At 39.9% G+C, this 20,662-nt stretch overlaps 1 protein-coding gene across 6 annotated transcripts in view; it reads left to right on the top strand.

Moving 5' to 3' along the window:
- Window positions 1–20,662, top strand: part of SERGEF (secretion regulating guanine nucleotide exchange factor) — a 251,564-nt gene that overhangs the window by 136,706 nt on the left and 94,196 nt on the right. For all 6 annotated transcript variants that reach the window (XM_081282263.1, XM_081282262.1, XM_081282264.1 and 3 more), the window contains one exon: window positions 17,997–18,033. In XM_081282263.1, the coding sequence (XP_081138389.1) occupies window positions 17,997–18,033 (37 nt within the window). The remainder of the gene's footprint in view (window positions 1–17,996; window positions 18,034–20,662) is intronic.

The raw sequence follows: 20,662 nt of genomic DNA, 5'->3' as shown, positions 1-20,662 counted from the left end.
TTCAGAAGTTTTGTTGCTGATATATAGGAATGCCTTTGATTTATGCGTGTTGATTTTATAACCTGCCACTTTGCTGAATTCATTTATTAACTCTAGCAGCTTCTTTGTAGACTCTTTTGGGTCTGTTAAGTATATTATCATGTCATCCGCAAATAGCGATAGTTTAATTTCTTCTTTTCCTATTTTTATGCCTTTAATTTCTTTTGTCTGTCTAATTGCTCTGGCTAGTACTTCGAGAACTAAATTGAATAGAAGTGGTGATAGAGGGCATCCCTGTCTTGTTCTAGATTTTAGAGGGAATGCCTTCAATTTTTCTCCATTCAGAATGATGCTAGCCTGAGGCTTAGCATAGATAGCTTTTACAATGTTGAGGTAAGTTCCTGTTATCCCTAGTTTTTCTAGTGTTTTGAACATAAAGGGATGCTGTACTTTGTCAAATGCTTTTTCTGCATCCATCGAGATGATCATGTGGTTCTTGTCTTTAAGTCTATTGATGTGGTGGATAGCATTTATTGATTTCCGTATATTGAACCATCCTTGCATCCCAGGAATGAATCCTACTTGATCATGGTGCACAAGTTTTCTGATATGTTTTTGTATTCGATTCGCCAGAATTTTATTGAGAATTTTTGCATCCAAGTTCATTAGAGATATTGGTCTGTAGTTTTCTTTCTTTGAAGTATCTTTGTCTGGTTTTGGGATCAAAGTGATGTTGGCCTCATAGAATGAATTTGGAAGAGCTCCTTCTTTTTCTATTTCTTGAAATAGCTTGAAAAGTATTGGTATTAATTCTTCTTTGAAGGTTTTGTAGAACTCCGCTGTATACCCATCTGGTCCAGGGCTTTTCTTAGTTGGTAGTCTTTTGATGGCTTCTTCTATTTCTTCTTTTGTTATTGGTCTGTTTAAATTGTGTGTGTCTTCCTGTCTCAATCTGGGCAATTCATATGCCTTAAGAAATTTATCGATATCTTCGTTATCTTCTATTTTATTGGAATATAGGGTTTCAAAATACTTTCTAATTATCTTCTGTATTTCTGTAGTGTCTGTTGTGATATTGCCTTTTTCATCCCGTATGTTAGTAATTTGAGTTCTCTCTCTTCTTCTTTTCGTTAGCGTGGCTAAGGGCTTGTCTATCTTATTTATTTTTTCAAAGAACCAACTTTTAGTTTTATCTATTTTTTCAATGGTTTCTTTTGTTTCAATTTCATTGATTTCTGCTCTAATTTTAATTATTTCTTGTCTTCTACTACATTTGCTGTTGTTTTGCTCTTCCTTTTCTAGATTTTTGAGGTGTTGTGTGAGTTCATTTATTTGTTGGTTTTTTCTTTTTTTGAGGTAAGAACTCCAAGAAATGAATTTCCCTCTTAAAACTGCTTTCATTGTGTCCCATAAATTCCGGTATGTTGTGTCTGTGTTATCATTTGACTCTAAGAATTTTTTCATCTCCTCCTTTATGTCTTCTATAACCCATTGATCATTCAATAACATATTGTTCATTTTCCATGTGATGTAGGATTTTTCCTTCCTTCTTTTATCATTGATTTCCAATTTCATTCCATTATGGTCAGATATGGTGCATGGTATTATCTCCACGCCTTTATATTTACTAAGAGTTGTCTTATGGCATAATATATGGTCTATCTTTGAGTAGGATCCATGTGCTGCTGAGAAGAACGTGTATCCACTTGATGATGGTTGATATATTCTATATATGTCGGTTAAGTCTAGATTATTGATTGTGCTGTTGAGTTTTATAGTTTCTTTATTCAGTTTTTGTCTAGAGGATCTGTCTAATGGCGAGAGCGGTGTGTTGAAGTCACCCATAATTATTGTGTTGTGGTCTATTTGACTCTTGAACTTGAGGAGAGTTTGTTTTATGAACGTTGCAGCTCCATTGTTGGGTGCATACAAATTGATGATTGTTATGTCTTGTTGGTGGATGGTTCCTTTTAACAGTATATAGTGACCTTCTTTGTCCTTCCTGATTAACTTAGGTTTGAAGTTGATTTTATTCGATATGAGTATGGCCACTCCTGCTTGCTTCCGAGGGCCATGTGAGTGGTATGATTTTTCCCAACCTTTTACCTTCAGCCTGTGTATGTCTTTTCCTATCATATGAGTCTCCTGAAGGCAGCATATTGTTGGATTTGTTTTTTTGATCCAGTTTACTAGCCTATGTCTCTTGATTGGTGAGTTTAGGCCATTAACATTTAAGGTTACAATTGAGATATGATTTGTATTTCCAGTCATGCTTCTTTATTTATTTATTTTAGTTTGGTTAGTTTTGCTTTTTGGTTATTTTCCTCCCCCTTTACTGAGATACTTCCTGCTGTTAGTTTTGGGCACTATTTTTCACATCCTCTTCTTGTAGTGTTTTGTTCAAAATGCTTTGCAGAGCTGGTTTTCTTGCTGCAAATTCTTTTAGCTTTTGTTTATCGTGAAAGATTTTAATTTCATTGTCAAATTTGAAGCTCAATTTTGCTGGATATAGTATTCTTGGTTGGAATCCATTATTTTTCAGCGTTTGAAATACGTTATTCCAGGATCTTCTCGCTTTCAAAGTTTGTGATGAGAAATCTGTCGTTAACCTAATTGGTTTACCCCTGAAAGTAATCTGCCTCTTTTCTCTCGTAGCTTTTAATATTCTCTCCTTGTTCTGTACGTTGGCTATCTTCATAATTATATGTCTTGGGGTTGGTCTATTATGGTTTTGAATGTTTGGGGTCCTGTAGGCTTCCAGGATTTGGCAATCCATTCCATCTTTCATCTCTGGGAAGTTTTCTAGAATTATTTCATTTAATATGCTGTCCATTCCTTTGGTTTGAATCTCTGTGCCTTCTTCTATCCCTATGACTCTCAGATTTGGTTTTTTTATGACATCCCATATCTCTTGAATAGATTGCTCATGGGAATTAAGCATCTTTTCTGTGTTGACTATATTCTTTTCAAGTTGATAAACCTTGTCTTCATTATCTGATGTTCTGACTTCTACTTGATCAAGTCTATTTGTAATATTCTCGTTTGAGTTTTTAATTTGGTTTATAGTTTCCTGTAATTCTAGGATTATTGTTTGATTTTTTTTTTAATATCTCTATCTCCTGGTAGAGCTCGTTCTTTGCCATTTGAATTTGTTTGTTTAATTCATTTTCAAAATATATTTTTATTTCTTGGACTTGCTGTCTCATGTCTTCTCTAATATTCCTTTCCATTCGAGTTAGGTATGCCTTGAGTTCTTTCCCTATACCTGTTTCTGAAGTTTCTATGTCCTCCTGTAGAATTGAGTAGTCTTGCATTGTTTGTAATCCTTTTTTCCCTTGTTTTCTCATGTTGTCCACGTTACTTTCCAGCTCTTTTTGATTGTCGTATTTCTGCTCTCCTCTATAGATTTGTTTTGTTTCTGTATTACTCTGATGTCTCTCCTATGTGTTGTTGAAGTATGACTGCTAACGTGGATTCCGCTGGGAAGGAATTCCGACGTTCGAGCTCCAGTGACGACACTACTCTGCTATGACGGGCCCCAGTCTCCTTGCCGGGGTGCCCTAATGGGGGGGTGTGACTGGACTGTCTCTGTGTGGTTTCAGCTCCCGGTCGTGGCAGGCGGGTAGACTCCAGCCGCCCAGTATCACAGGCCGCGGGCAGGTGATCCGTCACCAACGGGAGGGCGTTCTCCTACCGCCCAGTTACGCGGGCAGTGGGTGAACTGTCGCCGGTGGGCCTGCAGTTTACAGCTGCCCAGTCGCGAGGGCCTTGCCTCTAGGCTCCTGGTTTCTCCTGCTAGCCTTGGTTTCTCCTGCTAGACCAGATTTCCCCTCAGTGATGATTCTCGGCAGTTCAAACTGTACTCTGTGCCTGTTTTGTTGTTGCAATCTGTCGGACAGTGGCGGTGGATACTTCAGCTGTCCAAGATGGTGGCCGCTGGTTACCTTAGTGGAGTGTCCCTTGTGGGGGGTGGGGCTGTACCGCTTCCGTCCCCGTCAGCAATCCCGAACTCAGCCCGGGGGTCAGTGCGGGCTTGGGCTTGGCTGGTGGGATACCACCGTGTCGCAGCCACTTAATTCCCTGCTGACTAGTTAACCCCTTCTCTGGGGCGCCACGCCTTCTGTAGCCTCGGGGCAGGCCGCGCGTATCAGACAGCCTGGATCTCCGGGGTCACACCGTTGGCTTTTGGGATCCCCGGCACTCTATGGTTTTGATTTTTTCTGCTTGCCCCTCCCCAGCGCTGGCTAGACAGGTTTTGTTTTGGCCGCTGATGGGGGGGGGGGGTTGAGGGTCAGGTGCCTCTAGCTCTCCTTTAGTCTTTATGCAGGCTCACTCTGATAGTCTCTCCCCCTGAAAGTCTAGGAGAGATTTTAAGCGAAATCCCCCTATGTATGGGGGCTGAGCTGGGTGACACATACCTGTTTGTTGTTGCAATCTGTCGGAGAGTGGCGGTGGTTACTTCAGCTGTCCAAGATGGTGGCCGCTGGTTACCTTAGTGGAGTGTCCCTTGTGGGGGGAGGGGCTGTACCGCTTCCGTCCCCGTCAGCAATCCCGAACTCAGCCCGGGGGTCAGTGCGGGCTTGGGCTTGGCTGGTGGGATACCAACGTGTCGCAGCCACTTAATTCCCTGCTGACTAGTTAACCCCTTCTCTGGGGCGCCACGCCTTCTGTAGCCTCGGGGCAGGCTGCGCGAATCAGACAGCCTGGACCTCCGGGGTCACACCGTTGGCTTTTGGGATCCCCGGCACTCTATGGTTTTGATTTTTTTCTGCTTGCCCCTCCCCAGCGCTGGCTAGACAGGTTTTGTTTTGGCCGCTGATGGGAGGGGGGGGTTTGAGGGTCAGGTGCCTCTAGCTCTCCTTTAGTCTTTATGCAGGCTCACTCTGATAGTCTCTCCCCCTGAAAGTCTAGGAGAGATTTTAAGCGAAATCCCCCTATGTATGGGGGCTGAGCTGGGTGACACACACCTGTTTGTTGTTGCAATCTGTCGGAGAGTGGCGGTGGTTACTTCAGCTGTCCAAGATGGTGGCCGCTGGTTACCTTAGTGGAGTGTCCCTTGTGGGGGGAGGGGCTGTACCGCTTCCGTCCCCGTCAGCAATCCCGAACTCAGCCGATTTCAGATTTCTTTAGCTTTTGGGGTATTTTCTTAGACTTCATTGTTAAGCATCCTTAACCAAAATTTTGAAATCTGAAATCCTCTGAGATCCAAAATTTTTCATGCCCCATTTTTTTTTCATATCAGAGCATTTCCAATTTTGGATTTTAAAAGATTATTGGGTACTGGGTATTGAGCCCAGTGGTGCTTTACCTCTGAGCTGTATCCCAGTCCATTTTATTTTTTATTTTGAGATAGGGTCTTGCTAAGTTGCTGAAGGTCTCACTAATTTGCTGAAGTTGGTCTCAAATTGGGATCCTCCTGCCTCAGTCTTCTGAGTTGCTGGGATTATAGGTGTGTCCCAACATGCCTGGGAGATTTTCGCATTTTGAATGACAGGTGCTCAACATGTATTGTTTGAGTGCTTTTGGCTCAGTTGAGTGATTCTTAACAGGACTTGCTTACATTACTTGGTGTTAGTTGATCTTTGGCTAGCACAGCTAGGGTGGCTCAGTTCAGTTCCACACATGTCATCATTTAATGAGCTAGCCTGGATAAGTTCTTATGGCAAAGGGCAGAGGGCAAAAATGAACCAGAAATACACAAGTGCTCTTTCATATCTCTACTTATGTCACATTTGCTAACATCCCATTACAAAAACAAGTCCCATGTCTGGGTGCAGAATTAAAGGATGAGTTAGTGAATGCCCTGCAGAGTTCGAGGGCAGATCACAGCAAAGGATGTAGATATGGGGAGTAGTAAAACTTGGGGATATTAATCCAATCAATCTATAATGGTGTTTTTATGTTTCCCCAACTCATGATACTCCTACCTCAGCCTCCTGAGCTGCTGAGATTACAGGCAGGCACCACCATGCCCGGCTGAATACACTTACTTATTTTCCTAGGTTCCTAGATTCTGGGCATGCTTCAATTTTATCAAAAGTGCTCCTGGCTTTCTTTCTAATTCTGGGACCGGTTCATTTCTGCGGGCAATATACTTCTAGGAATGCAGCCTAGAGTCCCTATTTTTTGGAAAGGCTATTATCACATTGCTGATTTAAATTGTAGGTTTAGGTCTCTTTTCACAAGAAATAATTTTAAATAATTTTAAATCATGATTTTAAATCATTTCTTACCAATTCTGCATCTCTACAATTCATTTTTTGAACCTGAATGTAGGAGTTTATATATTACATTATAATCTGTTTATTTACATTTGTTAATCTATTTGAGTCCGGAACATCACATTCAGTGTACTGACTGCCTCTCTGAGCATTTATAAGTTCTGTGCATTTGATCATCAAACCTTCTGTCTTTACCTAACTTGTTGATAAGTTTAGATAGTCCAGATTGAAGGCCATATCCCTTGGTATATTCTAGATGCCTCTCACACAGAGGGAGAAAGCTCCAACTCTGGAATCTATCAGGACATCCATTAGTACATTACTTATTTTGATACTCAAATTGTCCCATATGTAGCCAGCAGGAACCCCTTCAGGTTGGCATCTGGGTTCTGTGATGCCCCTCCTATCATTTTCTGAGAATTTTTTTTCTCTGACATGAGATGCTTCATGTTCATCTTGTATTCTCCCTGCCTCAGTCTTAGAATCAGCTGTCTGTTTGAGAAGTCCTAGGACTTTTGAGTGAGGAATGGCTTGTTTAGAAATAAAAATCTCAGTTCTGAGTATGTTCATTGCATTGGAGATTGCTGCTCCCAGGCCATCTCAGTTGACAAAGCTAGAAAGCATATATATTTGCGTATGTGTAATTCCATACATTCACACAATCTGTATGTACACACACACACACACACACACACAAACAGACAAACACATACTCCTTGAAAATTATGAGCTACTGCAGTGTCTTTAATTACAACCAACTCTACAAAGTTTATTTCATGTCTTCCTCTTTCCATTGTAATTACTTCATGGATAATGAAAACCCTGCTCATTCAGTACACTTACTTTTTCTTTCTTTTTGCAGGGGTACCAGGGATTGAACTCAGGGGCACTTGACCACTGAGCCACATCTCCAGTCCTATTTTGTATTTTATTTAGAGACAGGGTCTCACTGAGTTGCTTAGTGCCTCACCTTTGCCAATGCTGGCTTTGAACTCATGATACTCCTACCTCAGCCTCCTGAGCTGCTGGGATTACAGGCAGGCACCACCATGCCCGGCTGAATACACTTACTTATTTTCCTAGGTTCCCTAGATAAAACAAATCTATTGCACCACAGTCCTGCTGGCTACCTTCCTTGCAGGTGCTGACTCCCCACCAGGCCACAGCTGTGCAGTGAAGCCCTGAGTTCCCACTGACCTCTGCTGCCTGTATTTAGCTGATTTTCTTACATGGGCTGTAGTGCTTGGTCACTTTTCTAACTTTCCCTTTTGTACTGAATTATTCAGGAAAGATGGACAGAATGAAGGAAGGCTGCTTTTTTTTTTTTTTTTTTTTTTTTTGGTTTGGGCTGAAATTTAACCCATATACAATAAAATAGGCAAATCTTAAGTGTCCAGCTCAATGTTTATATTCGTATACACCTGGGGATATAGCTCAGAGGTAAATTAGTTGTTCCAGCAAGCCTCCCAGATATGCCCACCCAAAGATAACCACTATTCTAAATTTTGAACATAGGTGAATTTGACTTGTTAATTTTTTTAACCTTTTGCTTTCTTTTGCTTTTGAGATGGTGGTCTTGTGTTGCCCAGGCTGGTCTGGAACTTGTGATCCTCCTACCTCACCCTCCTGAGTAACAGGGATTATAGCTGTGCATTACTGCATCCAACTTTTTTTTTAAACTTTTATTTTGAAATAATTTCAATTTTATGAAAGAGTTGCAAGAATAATACAAAGAACTCCCCAAATCCCTTCACTCAGACACAATATGTATTAATATAGCCGATATTTGTATGCATTCATAGCCCCTCCCCCACCTACTGCCCAAGGTGGTTCCGCATATTTCCCCAGTTGTATCAATGATATCTTTTTTTTTTTTTTTTTTTAATATTTATTTATTTTTAGTTTTCGGCGGACACAACATCTTTGTTGGTATGTGGTGCTGAGGATCGAACCCGGGCTGCACGCGTGCCAGGCGAGCGCGCTACCGCTTGAGCCACATCTCCAGCCCCTCAATGATATCTTTTATGGCATATTTTCACTTTGATCTAGGATCCAATCCAGGATCAGGTGTTGCATTTAGTTGTCATGTCTCTGCTGCCTTTAATCTGGAGTAGTTTCTCTTTGTCTTTTATGACATTCATGTTTTTTAAGAGTACAGGACAATTGCTTTGTAATTGTGTTTTTATTATGCCCCTCAATTGGTTTTATCTGATCTTTTTCTCCTAATTAGATTTCACTTATGCCCTTCTGGGCAGTAATAATAAATAAGTGATGTTGTATCTGTCTTTAATATATCATGTGAGGAAGCACCTGATGTCAGTTTATCCCATTATTAGAGATGTGAATTTTGATCTCTTGTGTAAGGTGGTGTTTATCTCCTTTTGCTTCTGTAATGTTACCATTTATTCCATTATATTTAAGAAACGTCTGTGAAAAGATACTTTGAGACTATGTAAATATCCTATTCCTCTTCAGACTTTTGCTCAGTGGTTTTAACATGTGTTAATGATTCTTGCTTGAATTAACTATTACTGTAATGATTGTAAAATTATTTTCTAAACCAATTATTCCTTTTACATTTTTTATTTATGACATCCTGCTATAAGGATAAGCTTTTCCAGGTCCCCTATTTATTATTCAGTATGTATCCATTTACTTAAATTTTATTCAATGGGTTGCAATCTACTATTGTCAATATATATTTTAATTCTCAGTTTCGCCCTTGATTTAGCTGTTAGGATCCCTTTCAAGGTGGCTCCTATGTCCTTTTAACATGTCCCTGTCATTCTTTGATCACTTCCTTACTTCCTGGTTCAAATAGGTATCTCAGGCTCTGATTGTTGTTTTCTTGTCCCAAATCTGGAATCAGCCATTTCTCCAAGGAGCTCTGATTTCTCTTGTTAAATAGTATCTAAAAGATAAGATCTATATACCAAATGAACTTACTCCTATTGGGTTATCATTGCTTCTAAGCAATTTCATATTGTTTTAACCCAACCTGTGTGTACATGTGTATGAAACTTTAATTTCACATTGATACTTTAATTCCAATAGTATTTCTCTTTGCCTTCCCTCATTCCGTATGTTTCCTTCATCTACAGTGAAAATTCTGACTCTCAACAACATTAATGTATTTTTTCATTCACACAATTCTATAGTATATGCAAAATACTCTCAGAATTGATTCATGTAAGACAAGGAGACAAATCCACATAAATACAGTTATCTCATACTAGATAAAGGTGCCAAAAACATGCATTGGAGAAAAGATAGCCTCTTCAACAAATGGTGCTGAGAAATCTGGAAATGTATATGTAGCAGAATGAAATTTAACCCCTATTTCTCACCCTGCACGAAACTCAACTCAAAGTGGATCAGAGACCTAGGTATTAGACAAGAAACTCTGAACCTACTAGAAGAAAATGAAGACCCAACACTCCAACATGTCAGCTTAGGAACTGACTTCCTCAATAAGACTCCTAAGGTGCAAGAAATAGAATTTAAAAATCAATAAATGCACATACCAACAAAGATGTTGTGTCCGCCGAGAATTAAAAAAAAAAAAGAAAAAAATCAATAAATGGGATGGCATCAAACTGAAAAGCTTCTTCACAGCAAAGGAGATAATCAAGAACATGAAGAGATAACCTACAGAATGGGAGAAAATCTTTGCCACCTGCACCTCAGATAGAGCGTTAATTTTAAGGATATACCAAGAACTCAAAAAGCTTAACACCAAAAAGCAAAACAAATAATCCAATCAATAAATGGGCAAAGGAACCAAACAGATACTTCTCAAAAGAAGAAATATGAACAGTCAGCAAATATATGAATATTTCTGTAGCAAGTAGAAAAATGCATATTAAAACTACATTGAGATTTCATCTCACTCCAATCAAAATGGCAATTATCCAAAATATAAGTAACAATAAATGTTGGCGAGAATGTGGGGAAAAGGGTACTCCCATACATTGTTGTTGGGCCTGCACATTAGTGCAATCACTTTGGAAAGCAGTATGGACAGTCCTCAAAAAACTAGGAATGGGGGCTGAGGCTGTGGCTCAGTGGTAGAGCATTTGCTTAGCATGTGTGAGGCACTGCGTTCGATCCTCAGCACCACATATAAATAAATGAATAAAATAAAGGTCCATACATATAAAAATATTTTTAAAAATCTAGGAATGGAAACACCATTTGACCCAGTTATCCCACTCCTTGGTATATATCCAAAAGATTTAAAATTAGCATACCACATTGATGTAGTCACATCAATATTTATAGCTTCACAAAACACAATAACTAAGCTATGGAGCCAATCTAGATGCCCACCAGCAGATGAATGGAAAAAGAAATTGTGGTATATTTACACAATGGAATATTAGTCAGCCATAAAGAAGAATGACTTTATGACCTTTGCCAGTAAATGGATGGATCTGGAGAGTATCATGCTAAGTGAAAAGCCAATCCCCAAAAACCAAAGGTTGAATGTTTTCACTGATATGGGGAAGCTAACCCACAATGAATAGGGTGAGGGAAAGAATAGACATTCAGTAGATTAGACAAGGAGAATGAAAGGAAGGGTGGGGAGATAGGAAAAGGAAAGACAGTAGAATGAATCCAAAATAATTTCCCTGTGTATTTATATGAAAACACCACAGTGAATTACCATCATGTACATCTACAAGAACTGGGCCCTAATTAGAAAAAAGATTTGTTTCATGCATGTTTAATTTTATAAAACTGGACTCTACTGCCATATATAATTAAAGAATTAATAAATGGGATAGTCTCAAACTAAAAAGCTTCTTCTCAGCAAAAAAAAAAAAAAAAAAATCATTGAGATGAACAGAAAGCCTACATTTGGGGAGCAAATTTTTGTGCCACACATCTGTCAGATAGAGCACTAATCTTCAGTATATAGAAAGAACTCATAAAACTTCACATCAAAAACCCCCAAACAACCCAATCAATAAATGGGCTAAGGAGCTGAACAGATACTTCTCAGAAGAAGATATACATTTGATCAAGAAATATATGAAAAAATGTTCAACATCTCTAGTAATTAGAGAAATGCAAATTAAAACTACTCTAAGATTTCATCTCATGCCAGTCAGAATGGCAGTTATCAAGAATACAGACAACAAGTAATGTTGGCGAGGATGTGGGGGAAAAGGCACACTCACACATGGCTGGTGGCACTACAGATTGGTGCAATGAATCTGGAAAGCAGTATGGAGATTCCTTAGAAAACTTGGAATGGAACCACCATTTGACCCAGCTATCCCACTCCTCAGTCTATACCCAAAGGACTTAAAATCAGCGTACTACAGTAACACAGCCACATTAATGTTCATGGCAGCTCATTTCACAATAGCTAAACTGGAAGCAACCTAGATGCCCTTCAACAGATGAATGGATAAAGAAACTTTAGTATATATACACAATGGAATATTACTCAGCATTAAAAGAGAATAAAATCATGGCATTTGCAGGTAAATGGATGGAGTTGGAGAATATCATGCTAGGTGAAGTAGCATTTGGGCAGCACTAAGACAGGACAGCTTTCCACAAACACGTTTGTTCCCAACCCTACTCCATGGAGGGAGGAGGAAGCACATATCCCCCTTGTCCCAAAGGTGTCCTGGCCCATTCATGAAGGGTAGGAACCAGTCAGCCAGCTCACCAGCTGTTGCATGCTCTGGATGGCCCTGAACTGCTGATGACCACAGGGTGATTGTTGGGAGGAATGAGCACAGCTCCTGACCCTGCTCTCTGCTCTCTCTTCTTGGCCTCTACCAAGTGTTTCTTCTCTCTCAGTCATGGTTGCCTCCCTGTGTTCATTTTTAGACCTACTTTGTTTTCCACGCCCTGATTTTACCCTGTCAGAGGTAGACAATATGGTAGTTTCCCAATGAGACAATAGCTATAACTATTTATTGCAATTTTACAGCCATTCTCCAAGGAATGAACTCTGGGACAGCTTCTTGATCAGCCCAGAGGAGGGCACTCCTGGCCCCAGGCAGGATGTTTGGGCCCAGTAAGTCTAGGTCTCTCTCAATTTAAAAGCCCTTATAATTAATTGGCACTGGATTCCCACACGTAAAGAACTGGATGGATTGAGTAGTTTATTTCCATCCTATATGTGAAAAGAAAGGGTTAAAACCCTTGGGAGGGCAGAAAGCTGGAATCTGCAGGATCACAGAATCTTGTACCTCCAGTATCTGTAAGATGTGGGGCAAGTTGCCTCTCTGAGCCCCTGTTATTTATTAAATGGCTAAGACCAAAAGCTCTATCTCTTCTTAGGTTTTGAATAAGATTGAATAAGATGAAATAGGCAAAGCTGTTAGCCAGGTGCCTGGCCATAAGCACTCAACAAGGGCCCGTCAGCTGATTTTAGAAATGGTTGAACTATACTGCTAAAGTACTTACAAGCAGCAGTTGGCAGTTACTTCACATTCATCTATTTTTTGCTTATTCACTCAATTATTCACTTAAACAGTGCATCTGGGATATATTTACTAGGTGTAAATATCTAGTAAATATAATATTTACTGGGATAAACATATATTTACTGTCAGTCAATATTTCTCTTAGTCCAGCTGTATTTCGTAAGATCCAGCCCAGGGGAGTTGAGACTACCCTTTCAAAAACTGATGAAGCCTACCCTTTTAAACTGAGAGAGAGCTTTTAAACTGGCTTTTGAGGGTTTGAAAATTCTCTGTACCTCTGACTCCTTGGACAGACGGGCCCTGGACAGAGCAAGTTGTTCTAGCATTTGGGCAGCACTAAGACAGGACAGCTTTCCACAAACATGTTTGTTCCCAACCCCACTCCATGGAGGGAGGAGGAAGCACATATCCCCCTTGTTCCAAAGGCCCCAGCCAGCAAGCTGGGACCTGCTTATAGTATATTGGTGCTCTGTTTCCTGGGACTGCCCTTTTTGTGGTCTAATGTCTTTTGCTGTGCTGGATCCTGGAACAACCCTATTTGTGCTTTTGTTGCTTCCGGCATCTCTCCATCTATAGTGGTGCTCCCTTTCTGGCCCCACTGTGTATCTCAGGGCCTGTCTCCAGTTAAACTGAAGGGACCACCCTGCTACTCACACTTGCTTTAGGATCCTATGCCTTCCCTGAGTCTCTTCTTTTTGTATTGTCCCTCATCCCTCAAACCCCATGAGTTGCACTTGGGCTGTGTGCCAGAAACATTACTGGGCAGGCAGTCTGGTGGATGACTGAGAGGCACAGGTGGCTAACCCATGTAGTCTGTGAATAGACATCATGTGTAATAAGGGCGATAGCATTTAGTGCTGTGGGAATAGCCAGGGTGAGCAGCTGGCTGTACCTTGAGAGGCAGGGAAAACTTAACCAGCAGGTGGATGTTTGAGCATCCATAAAGGACTTGCCTAGACAGATCCATGAGCTAATTAGTGGGAGAATGGGATTTACAGCCAAGGAGAATAGAATGCATGAAAGCCTGAAATTGTATGATATTCTTAGAATAATACAATGTGATATGAATGGAACAGAGGGAATAGTTTTTTTGGAGTTGAGGATTCATGAATAGCAGAGGAAGGAAATGAGTTCAGGGAGGTAAATAGAGATCTACTAACAATGACCTTGTAAGCTGTACTTTGTATTTTAGATTTTGCCCAACCAGTGCTGAGAGACTATGAAGGGTTTTATATAGAAGCATGACGTGGTCAGACTCATATGTAGGGATGGTGGGATGCCTGGCTGTAAGGGAATGGATTGTCCTTTAGCAATTATATATGACAGATGCTATTGTCTGATTTTTATTCCTGAGAATATTTTTATTCCTGAGACCCTAGAGGTTAAATGCTCTGCCAAAGGTCTCAGAGGCAGAAAGCTGAGGACCTAGGCTTCACCTGGCTTCTTGGCTCTGAATCTCATTCTCCTGGGCACATCATTATTGTTAACAAAGTCCTGTAGAAAGCTGCCTGCAGCCAGATGGTGGGTAGATGCTGACAGGAGCAATATGAAGCAAATGGTCATTGATACAATCTTGTTGAAGGAATACATGTAGCACTGAGATTGTGTAGCCTGTGTTGTTCAGTCTCCTGACCTTGAAGCCAATGGAGAGAGAGCAAGAAGCAGTCAGAAACTTTGAGCTGCAAGCTCTACATTGGCTTGACAAGATCTATTTATCACATCTCACTCATTAATTCAGAGGAGCATCTACTACCAGATGCTGGCATTTGTCAGTGGCTTGTTTGTGGAAGCCCCTGGTCCTCGAGGCTGGTCAGTTTGGTAGCCGACAACCCCAGGGTGAACCATGGAGACAGAGGTAGATTCTTTTCTCTACATTTTTTAAGTAAAATAATCTTTTCAAAAAAAGCAACAATAATGTGATACAGTGGTAAAGAACACTAAGTTAGAGCTCAGGCAAACCTGGCTTTGATTCTACTGCTGCCACCTTAACTAGCTGTTTAATATTGAATCTCAGTCTCCTTATCTCTAAAGTGAGTAAAGTCAAACCTACCTGAAAAGATTATTATGATGATTAAAATGTGATAATTTTTATAAAATGCCTTTGTGTAATATCTGGCACATATGAATCCTCAATATATGATACTTTTAATTCTTGCTCTTAATACTACAACCACCACCACTACTGCCACCACAATTAAGGGGCATTTGGAAAATAGAAGAAAAAATATCTTATAGTCCAATCACTGTGATACAATTACCCTGATAATTTAATTATATTTCCTTCAAATCTTCTTTCCCCATTATTTCTAAATATACCAGATTTTATAGCTAGGCAAGGTTTTGTTTGCTTTTTTCTATGGTGGCAACTGTATTACATTGATGTTTTCTTAATTTTTAATAGATTTTTCTAGATTTTAAGAATAGTGTGTAGAATTGAGGGACAGTGGTATCTGCCTGAGATCCTAGCCATTAGGAAAGTGAAGCAGGAGGATTACAAGTTCAAGGTTAGCCTCAGCAACTTAAGGAGGACCCATCTTGAAATAAAAAATAAAAAAAGGCTTGGGGATATAGCTCAGTGGTAGAGTGCCCCTGGGTTCAGTATCGAGTACTGCCTCCCCAACCAAAAAAAAAAAAAAAAAAAAAATAGTGTGTAAAATTCAGAGAGTATAGAAAAGTAAATAGAAAACAACCATACTCATAATGCCAATCTTATCCTCAAACCAGAAGAAAGCATTGTTAACATTTTGGTGTATCTCCTTTCAGCCATCATTTTTATTAATGTTTTATTATGGAATTGAGACCATATTTTATATACACACACTTTTTTTGTGATTTTTCAGTTTACATGGTATGATCATGAGTACTTCGCTATTATTCTAAGCATCATTTTCCCAGGCTGCCTAATAATCCTGCTGATGACTCTGTCATAGTTTACAAAAACACTTCATTATTATTAGACATCTAAGTTTTTCCCTATTCATTAGTCTGTAATGCTTCCCCATAACAGACCTAGGGAAACAGTCACAAAACAGTCAGAAAAGTTATAATACACTCGTGCTATGTATATGGCTCTGGGTGAGACACAATAGGATCCCTCCGAGCCAGCCTCAAAGGAGCTCAGAGATGAAACAATCTAGAACTATTTACTAAGGGTAAAATATATAGGGCGTTTTTGCCAGAGCTCTCAGAGAGACCATAAAAATGTATGTAGCTTTTTCCCTGTGGAACCTGGGATCGGAGAGGCACAGTTTATATACAGGAAGAAGCCAAGGAAACTTTGTTGCCCTTTCTCACTATTAATATGCAGATTGCCTCCAGTGTTCAAATGCCTTCTGAGCCAGTTACCTTAGCTGCCAGGGTTTTTGCTGAGAATCTTTGAATTTACTTCCAAATGGTTTTTACTGGGGAACAAATAGTGAGAAGCATCAAAAAAGGAACTCTTGTGAAAGTAAAGAGAGTCAGACTGATTCTAGTCTAATGGTTTTTTTGTTTGTTTTAAATTTAATTTAATTTTCTTAATTGACAGATAAAATTGTATATATTTATTATGTACAACATGATGTTTTGAAATATATATACATTGTGGAATGGCTAAATCAAGCTGATTGACATATGCATCACCTCATATTTTTGTGGTGAGAAAATATTAAAATTAACTCAGCATTTTTCAAGAATATTATACGGGGCTGGGGATGTGGCTCAAGCAGTAGCGCGCTCGCCTGGCATGCGTGCGGCCCGGGTTCGATTCTCAGCACCACAAACAAACAAAGATGTTGTGTCCGCCAATAACTAAAAAATAAATATTAAAATTCTCTCTCTCTCTTTCTCTCTCCCCCTCTCTCATTCTCTCTTTAAAAAAAATAGTACTGTTCCCCAAGGGCAGTACTCTCTAAAAAAAAAAAAAAAAAAGAATATTATACATTGCTATTAACTATAGTAAATTGAAACAATATGAATGAACCTGAAGGACAATATGTCAAGTGAAAGAAGCCAAGCACAGAAAAACATATACCACATGATCTCACTTGTATGTGGAACAAAAAGGTTGATACAGAGAAAGGTTGAAGTAGAGAAAGGAATGGTGGTTCTAGTCTTGGTTTTTGACACAGTCTTACTCTGGGACCTCAGGCAAGTTCTTTCCTTTTTATAAGCCTCTGTTGTCCTCCTGGTAATATAGATGATCTACCAGGCCCTCCCCACATTAACATTCCAGAGTACCCAAAACCTTCTTCTTGCTAAAGTGAGCATCCTGGTAAAACTCAGAGGATGCTTCTCCAGAGTCTAGAGTTTCTCTTAATTAGTACCTTTTATATCCCCAGTTATTTCCTCCTGGTAACAGTTGGAACAAATGGACACTGAAAGACAAGAAGTGCCTCTCCCTGGTTATAAACACTAGATTCAGAATCCTGAACCATTTGTATTTTATGTATTATATATTTGTTCTCTTAAGTACTTTGTACTTGTATTCATTCTCTATTTAGCAGATGTTAACTGAATCCTGGGCTTTGTACAGTTCATTTGTGTAATACAGAGATGAATGAGACTCAACCCTGTTCTCAAGATGCACATAGTCTAGTGAGCAGACAGCAAAAAAGATGCTAAGGGCAATAGGATGGTTGCTGCAATATTATGCTATGTATAAGAGCAAAATGACGGGATGCTGAGTTTGCCTAGAAGCCACAGCAAAGGAAGTGTCTGTAAATGCTTTGGGGTTTTAAAGAATGAGTAGAAGTGTTTTAGGTAGTCAGTAGGTGGAGAGGGCATTCTGGGTAGAAGAACAAGCATGTGCAAAGTCCTAGAGGTGTAAGAGAATGTGTCATGTTCAAAGAATTGCAGATAGTTTGTGTGACTGTAAGGTAAAAGGGAGAGTGGGCAGGTACAGAAAAGTCAAGCATTTCTCCTCAGACCAGTCTGTTTCTACAGAATTCTTTGCTCATTTTATCAGTCCAGATGAGAGAGATAGTCTTTTTAGTTTGGTTTTCAAAAGCTGTTATCTTTATTGCCTTATCTTTCCATTTTTAAAGAAACATATGCTCATTATAGAAAGTTTAAAAAATACAAAAAAGTAGGAAGAAAAAAATTCACTGATGGTCTGACTGGCTAAAGACAACTCTTTAACATCTTGGTGCATTGCTGTTCAGTGTTTTTTTCACACTCTCTTTTTATGTAGCTGTGAATAAGTTGTAATTATAGTTTTAACCTTTGTATATGGTGCCTTTCTACTTCTTCCTAAAATTTGCCAAAAATGGATGTTAGTGTCATTAGAAAATAACTGTGATCATAAAATAATCTGGCTGAAATATCTATGTATTTTCTTTTTCTAAGATAACATAATTCTTTTTAACAGGTTTCTTGTGGCTCAGAGCATAATTTGGCAGTAATTGGTAAGTAATTTTTATACTGATAACTGTGTTTGTTCTGAAATTCATGTAACAGAATTGGAGAAGATTCTTGGTTAACCAAAAACTAGGGTGCATATGTGTGTGTATGTATTGGGGAAGACTTGGGGAATAAAAGTCTGTGGTTGACCAAGAGTTGACAAAAGGAGCTCCTTTTCTGAAAAGTTCAATCCACATCATTGGTCATCTTTTTAAGGTGCCCCAGCTGCCCTATTTGCCCCAGGAAGTAGCATTTGAGGACCTTAAAGAACTTACAGCCACAGGGCATTATTTGTGGGTGGCCAGACATAAAAAGGGAGAGTGGATTGTGTGGCTTCTGGCTCTTTGAATAAATTCCTTCTACCAAGTTCTTAGTTTGATTCTTTCTTGGAAACAAGGGCCTTTGCTTACTGTCCTCACTGCCTTGTATTTGGTAATACTTGGGACCTCACAAGCCTCTGGTCAATTGAGACTTCCTTTTAGCTGGCTCTGGGTGACCCATGTTCAGTGTTTTCCTTTTTAGACCTGTGAGCAATTCATTCAAGAAGCCTTTTCATTTTGTTCACAGGTATATTCAGTCTTTATCTCACAGTACATTAGAGAGACTATAATGTAGACTACAACGTAGAGTGCCCAAGTTCAGTGCAAGCTTTTACTTATTACCAGTTTGAACTTGCACATTATTTAATTATTCCTCATCTTTAAAATGAGGATAGCAGTAATGCCTAACTCATAGTATTATTCTGAGGGTTAAATGAGCTAATATATGCAAGGCTTACAGAATGGTACTTAGCTCCTAGTAAGGGCTTTAGAAATGTTAGGTGTTTTTACCTGATATTATTAGTTCAAGGAATTGCCCTTCTTTAGGCTTTAGTTCCCTATCTGTAAACTGGAGGGCATGAAACAGAAAACCAAGTTTTTCTCTAGCTCTGATCATTCGGGACTTGTTATAACATCAGTATTGCCTGCCTTGTGTCAGGGATTTCTGTTCCTATTTCTCTTTCCTAGCCTCTGACTTGGAATTTCAGAAAGGCAAGGCCCCTGTGATTTTCTTTTATTTCTTATTTGGTCACCCCACTTAGAACAGTGCCTGGCTTTCAGCAGAGACTCAAGAACTCTCAAATTGAATAGATTGGTGTAGCTGCCTGGGGTAGTGGTAGTTTGAGGCATTATTTCTCAAGCCTACATATGATGTGCAAAGAGGCAGGAGCAAGGAGGCAAAGGAGGGAGGTTGCCTACAGCAATGGAGAGTCAGAGGGGCTGGAGTCAGAAAGAGCTAGAAAATGTAACAACAAACCTGCATGCTTTGCAGCAGTACCAGACACTTTCTACTGGAACTGCTCCAGCCTGGGTATAATTAAGACAAGCTAATCAAAGAATCAAAGGATGTTATTGTTGCTGCTGCTGCTGGCACTGGACTGGGAGAGGGTAGCTTCCTTTGGGACTAGCACAACAAGAAGATTGAAGGCAAGCTAAATACAGGGAAGCAGTAGTTCAGACAAAAGAGGGAGCCAGTGCTAGCAGAGCACAGGGTGAACTGACATAGGCAGCCTGGGGCTGTAGAAAGAGCGAAGAGTGCAGTAGACAGCCTTGGTTCAAACCTGCTCCAGCTGTGTATGTGAGCTTCCCTTCTGCACTCATCTATGTAATGGGAATAATAATTTCTCCTTGCAGAATTGTTGTGAAGATTGGGTGAGGTAAAGTATGTGAAATGCCTAGCATATATCTCTTAGCTACCTTTGTATCCGCCATCTATCCATCCATCCATCCATCCATCCATCCATCCATCCATCTATACCATTTTTTCCATTTCTCATTTCCCTGGGTGGAGTGGGAGAAGGGAGAATCATTTGTCAGTGTAATTGTTGTAGTGAAGTATTTTTTTGTTGGGAGAGAGAAATGAGACATTCTAGAGAGGCATGTCCAGTGTTACCCAAGTGAGGCCATCAGCGGCAGTAGAACAGGACATACTGGTACTCTCAAAAGCAGATTAATTTTTTGTTTTGTCCCAAATGCTCAGGGCCTGGCTTACAGTCTGTTGAATTGATGTTTCCAGAATGAGGAAAAGTGGGCCTGTCACCGGGCTCTCTGTAGTCTACCTGACAATGAGCTGGGAGTCAGAGGCTCCCTGCTACTGGAGGAATGTGGCCCCCAGTGGGTGCACTGCAGTGTACAAGCTTTGAAACCTAGAAGTGACAAGAAGCTGCCTGTTAGCCTCACAGGAGACCAGCAAGAAGGAGAGACGCTAGAGGAGGAGAAGATTCTACCAGCTTAAAGCTATTTCTCACAGATAGCTCTTCCCCTCAATCCTGTTGCTATTGCCCACTTAGACAGAATTCTCTGCCTTCAGTTTCACTCTCTGAGCTCTAGCCCTTCAGTGCCGGGTGCTGTATTCCACTTGTGATGGGCACAAAATAGTTATAGAACAGACTAGAGCAGAATATCAAAGAAGCCAAACTTTGCTAAAGGGTAGAAACAGCCTGGGTTAGTCAACTTTGTCACTATGACAAAATATCTGAGACAACCAACTTTAAAGGAAGGAAGATTTATTTTGGCTACTGGTTGCAGAGATTTTAGTCCAAGATTCCTTAGTCCCATTGCTTTGGGCCTGTGGTGAGGCAGAACATCATGGCAG

This window comes from Spermophilus citellus, assembly GCF_964194105.1.
Source record: "Spermophilus citellus genome assembly, chromosome: 2".
Lineage (NCBI taxonomy): Eukaryota > Metazoa > Chordata > Mammalia > Rodentia > Sciuridae > Spermophilus > Spermophilus citellus.
The sequence above is the reverse complement of the archived record's forward strand: the minus strand, read 5'-3'. Positions and strand labels throughout refer to the sequence as shown.